This window comes from Penaeus chinensis, chromosome 3 (assembly GCF_019202785.1).
Source record: "Penaeus chinensis breed Huanghai No. 1 chromosome 3, ASM1920278v2, whole genome shotgun sequence".
NCBI classification, from domain to species: domain Eukaryota; kingdom Metazoa; phylum Arthropoda; class Malacostraca; order Decapoda; family Penaeidae; genus Penaeus; species Penaeus chinensis.
The window spans coordinates 41,028,467-41,033,466 of NC_061821.1; the positions used below are offsets into that span (position 1 = coordinate 41,028,467).

At 36.2% G+C, this 5,000-nt stretch overlaps 1 protein-coding gene across 6 annotated transcripts in view; it reads left to right on the forward strand.

The window, feature by feature from the left end:
* The window catches only part of LOC125039246 (inactive tyrosine-protein kinase transmembrane receptor ROR1-like), a 263,821-nt gene extending 258,970 nt beyond the window's left edge, over positions 1-4,851 (forward strand). For all 6 annotated transcript variants that reach the window (XM_047633051.1, XM_047633092.1, XM_047633063.1 and 3 more), the window contains 7 exons: positions 73-306; positions 642-862; positions 1,236-1,365; positions 1,547-1,682; positions 1,912-2,044; positions 2,294-2,439; positions 2,793-4,851. In XM_047633051.1, the coding sequence (XP_047489007.1) occupies positions 73-306; positions 642-862; positions 1,236-1,365; positions 1,547-1,682; positions 1,912-2,044; positions 2,294-2,439; positions 2,793-3,222 (1,430 nt within the window). In that variant the 3' untranslated portion in view covers positions 3,223-4,851. The remainder of the gene's footprint in view (positions 1-72; positions 307-641; positions 863-1,235; positions 1,366-1,546; positions 1,683-1,911; positions 2,045-2,293; positions 2,440-2,792) is intronic.
* The last annotated feature ends 149 nt before the right edge of the window (positions 4,852-5,000 follow it).

Sequence of the window (5,000 nt, forward strand, 5' to 3'; positions counted from 1 at the left end):
TAAATTGTACATAGTCATACATTGCAAGCACTTGAAAACATATTAATCTTTAAATTCTCATTATTTTTTCAGATGACAATACATTAGTATTCATCCTTGTGGCAGCTGTGATTGGTGGTGCAGTGTTCCTTTCACTGATTGTTGGACTTTGTATGCGCCGAAAGTTTAAGTCACCTAAACAGCCTTCCCCAAAGGCAAAGACAGTAGAACTTAATGCTCTCCTCCCAAAACAGCAGCAACTTCGGGCTCGTGAATTTCCCCTAGCTAATGTTAGATTCATGCAGGAGCTTGGAGAGGGGGCCTTTGGTAAGCTTAATAACTTATTATGGTTGTTTGTATTGATATATCTTTTTAGTGGACCATAATTTATTGTTAAAATTGACTCTAAATGTCACCTTTGTGATTTGGTGTGTTAATTTGAATTAAGTAATTGAGGTTACCATTAGTTGTGTAACTCTTAAAAGTATCTGAAGTATTTTAAGTAGAAAGTAGATGGATAAATAAAAAGATTTGCAGTTTGGTTAACAGGGAAATTTCTATTTGTATAACATTGACTTTTTATCTATTCATGTAATATTTACTTTCTCAGCCTTAAATTTTCATTGCGGGTCCTTAAAGAATATTAAATATTCCTTTTCTAGGTAAAGTTTACAAAGGTGAACTACAAGGAATGAGTCTTGATGGAAGCTCAGTATTGGTGGCTATCAAAACTTTGAAAGAAAATGCTACAGCGAAAACTCGTCAGGATTTTCACCGGGAGGTAGAACTCATGACAGACCTTCGCCATCCCAACATTGTATGCCTGCTGGGAGTGGTCATGAAGGAGGAACCTATGTGTATGTTGTTTGAACATATGTCGCAGGTATGTACCAGTTTATCAACTGAACCATCCTTTAAAATGAAAAATATGAACTGATAGATCCTCTGTCTCTCTGTGTCTCTCTCTCTCTCTCTCTCTCTCTCTCTCTCTCTCTCTCTCTCTCTCTCTCTCTCTCTCTCTCTCTCTCTCTCTCTCTCTCTCTCTCTCTCTCTCTCTCTCTCTCTCTCTCTCTCTCTCTCTCTCTCTCTCTCTCTCTCTCTCTCTCTCTCTCTCTCTCTCTCTCTCTCTCTCTCTCTCTCTCTCTCTCTCTCTCTCTCTCTCTCTCTCTCTCTCTCTCTCTCTGTGTGTGTGTGTGTGTATGTGATAGATAATATCAGGAGAGGTATGTTCTTTATAAAAGTACTTTTTCCCACAGGGTGATTTGCATGAGTTCTTGATTTCTCATTCCCCACGGTCGGATGTCTCCGCATCTAGTGACGATGGCATGTCACAGGCTGTACTAGAACAGCCAGATATGCTTGTCATTGCAACTCAGATTGCTGCAGGTAAGGCTATGTTCATTTATTGTTTTTGAATTTATGTAATTTGATCCTTAAAGCCTACTGTAAAGTTTCTTGATCAGGTGTTTCCTTCAGTTCTATATTGCATATATATCAGTTTACATCTTGAATTTTACTTTTTACCTTGTGGAAAATGAAAATTGAAATGTATATCTTTATCAACTAGGGATGGAATACCTTGCAAGCCATCACTATGTCCACCGAGATCTTGCCTCCCGTAACTGTCTAGTGGGGGAAAACTTGACTGTAAAGATATCAGACTTTGGACTTTCTCGGGATATCTACTCTTCTGATTATTACAGGTATCTACAAAGTTTATAAGAGTTCTTAGTACAATGCAGTATTACCCATTTGAAATTGACACTTTTTTTTTACTATTTGATATGCAACATGTGAAAGTAAAGGTAGTGAAAAAAAACAGTATCTTTGCATATATTAATACTATTTTGTATATTGCATAGTCTGTATTGAATTTCAATATTGGCAAATAAATAATTGATTGAAAAGCTAATTTCAAACTAATAATTACAGAGTGCAGAGTAAGAGCCTGCTCCCAGTGCGATGGATGCCACCAGAATCAATTCTGTATGGAAAGTTTACAACAGAATCAGATGTTTGGAGCTTTGGTGTTGTTCTGTGGGAGATCTTCAGTTATGGTTTACAGGTGAGTTAGATATAAGGAGTTTCTGGTTAGGGCTATTAAATTGCACTACAGTTCATATAAAGTGACAGTTGTAATCTTTTGAAGATTTTAGTTTTGTATGTTGTCTCTTTCACTACTCTTAGACACATTGATTATTGCCAGAAAAACAATGTGTGGACTTGGATGCATGATATTTAATTAAACATTTGTCACCATTTCCTAATTTCACATCATTCATAATTTTCACTAATTTTATTTGTATCTTTTCAGCCTTACTATGGATATAATAACCAGGAGGTAATAGATATGATAAGGTCACGTCATCTGTTGCCTTGCCCAGAGGATTGCCCACCCCGCATATATGCTCTCATGGTTGAGTGCTGGCATGAGACTCCAAATAGAAGACCAACATTTAGGTAAGTCTTAGTCTGAAGATAAAGTATTTTACTCTTTGGGGTCTGCATATTAGTTCTATGCTTCATAAATTCGTTCTGCATAGCAAGAATTGTAATGATCCCTTATTTTGATAAAAATATTAGATTGCATTATAGAAACAACATAGTCACCCTGTTAATTCTCACAAGAGGCACCATTGTCTTCCTTCCTAGTATTTTAGTTATGATTCAGGTGTGTTTCTGTTACCTCTTTAGTAATCCCAGGAATATCTTCTTACAATAAAATATTGATGGTGCAGAAATATATTTTTAAAGATAATCACAACTATTTGAAGGTGCCTGGTGGAAACAGTACATACTGATTTTCATTGCAGGGAGATACATGGTCGACTACGTTCCTGGCAGGGTTTAGATAATGGAGGTTTGGTTGGCACCCTGAGTGGTAGTGTGTCTGGGCATTCTGGCTCACAGCACTCCAGCACAGGTCCCTCAAATAACACTGGATCCACCAACCTCTCCTCTAATACTCACCCTCCACACCTTCCTCGGCCTTATCATCCAGGCCCACATTACCAGCCACCTGGACCACCCCATTCACCAGCTTATTCTGCTCCTTACCAACCACCACCACCTCCTGGGATGGTGCCTGGATTGTATCCACGTTTGTCAGTGCCTGTAGGGCACCCACAACCTGTATATTTGGCCCAGCGTAGCAATGTGATGGGAGGATCACCAGTTACCATTAGAGTGGCGCAACCACAGTCTATGAATATGGGAACAGAAACCCAGTTGGCAAATCTCTGAACTAAATGGTGAAACTTTTGATTCCTAACTCTCACAAGGGAAAGTTCAGTGAATCTCATCACATCTTGGGAATGATGTTTGATGTTTTGTGTATGCCAGGAGCACAGCAAGGTCCTCTAAGCTAGGATATAATGTGACCATCTTGTTGCTGCTCTTGTATTGTGAAAAGAAAAGAAAATCAGTGCTTGAGTGAAAAGTGTGTATGGAACTGAAAAGAACATCTTTTCTGATCTCTTGAGTGTTTAATAGATTAGGGAATCAAGTGTCAAGAAACTATTCTGTTGTAACATATACATAAAATGTGAGTTCATGATTTGATATTATTTGGAATATTTCACTTTGCTTCATTGTCATTTGAGAGTGTTATTTGCAAAATATTTTTAAATTATATAGATGATGCAGAATTGTGACATCCTAGTGGTAAGATGAGGAAGATTTTCTTCATGTAGGAGTCCATAGTGCATCATCATCCCATTTGGCAAAGTGTTTTTATATAGCCTGACCTGATATTATATATAATATGAGTTCTGAACTGAAATGTGTTCTAATTTCTGTAATAGGAGTGAGTAATACATAAAGCATGATTGATGTTATAGCTTATACCTACATATTTCTTATGAAAATATTTAGTGCTTTGTGGAGATTACTACTGTACTTGCGACCCCTGGTCATGGCATAGCATGTGACATATGCCAAAATGAATAATCAAATAATTTTGCAAGACAGTTAAGTGATTGAATTGTAAGAGATGTTTACCTTATGTTAATGCCATGTGCAGATGTGAGGAGCTTTGAAAGAAATGAACTATTTTTGATGGCCATGCTGTTATGCACTCTTCATGCTTGACATAGCTTTGTCATCACATGGTTACTAAGTCAATATCTGTTTGCTTATATGCAGTAAGCTTTAATGTGATACTATATTTTTTATCTGATTTTCTAAATTAACTTTTTAATTAGCAGACGTAACTGGCATTTAGTCATGGTAATAAATGCCAGTGTTGAGGCTTTGTGACATTACCTTTCCCGTACAACCTTTTTGTTACTTGTAAGTTCAATCCTTTGGTCTCTCAGATGATATTAAGCTGTTTGCACAATTGCATAATAATTATTGGAAAGCTTGCAAATACAAAGTTCTTGTAAGATAGTCAGTTACCAAATAACTGGTCAATTCTGTACAGGTACAATATTTGATGTTAATGTAACTTCGACAGCTGTGTGTTTGTCTGCCCTTTGTGTGTCAGACCAAATAGTTGACAAGATTACATAATCAGGTTACACAATTTCATATATGCAGTCTGTGAAACCACAACATGGGTATAGAGCTTTCCCTGTGTGTATATTTCTTTCTTTTGTGTAAATTCTCTGAGTTCTGTAAGTAAAATGATATATACAAGTAATGTTTTTAGACAAAAACTTAAAAGCTTTTTTATGTTCAGAGATTCTGTTTACAAATTCACATTCTGAATTATAGGTCATCTGACTGGTCTTAAGAACTTGAATAAGAAACTAAGAGACTGTAAATAGGACTGTAGAATATGCTATTTATAACAGTAACAAATCCTTTTTAAGAATACCACAACCAAGTCTTTTGTACATGCAAGCTTGTGGTAATATATAGTAAAATTAACCAAATTTGTTTTTATATCCTTTTTCAAACCCAATTTAAGATGTGTTATTTACCTGTCTTTTTTCAGTTAAGAAAATTGCTGCTAAGGCTGCATTAGTTTATGTGTAGTATTAATTGATATATTTGTTTCCATAATACATAAAGGCATA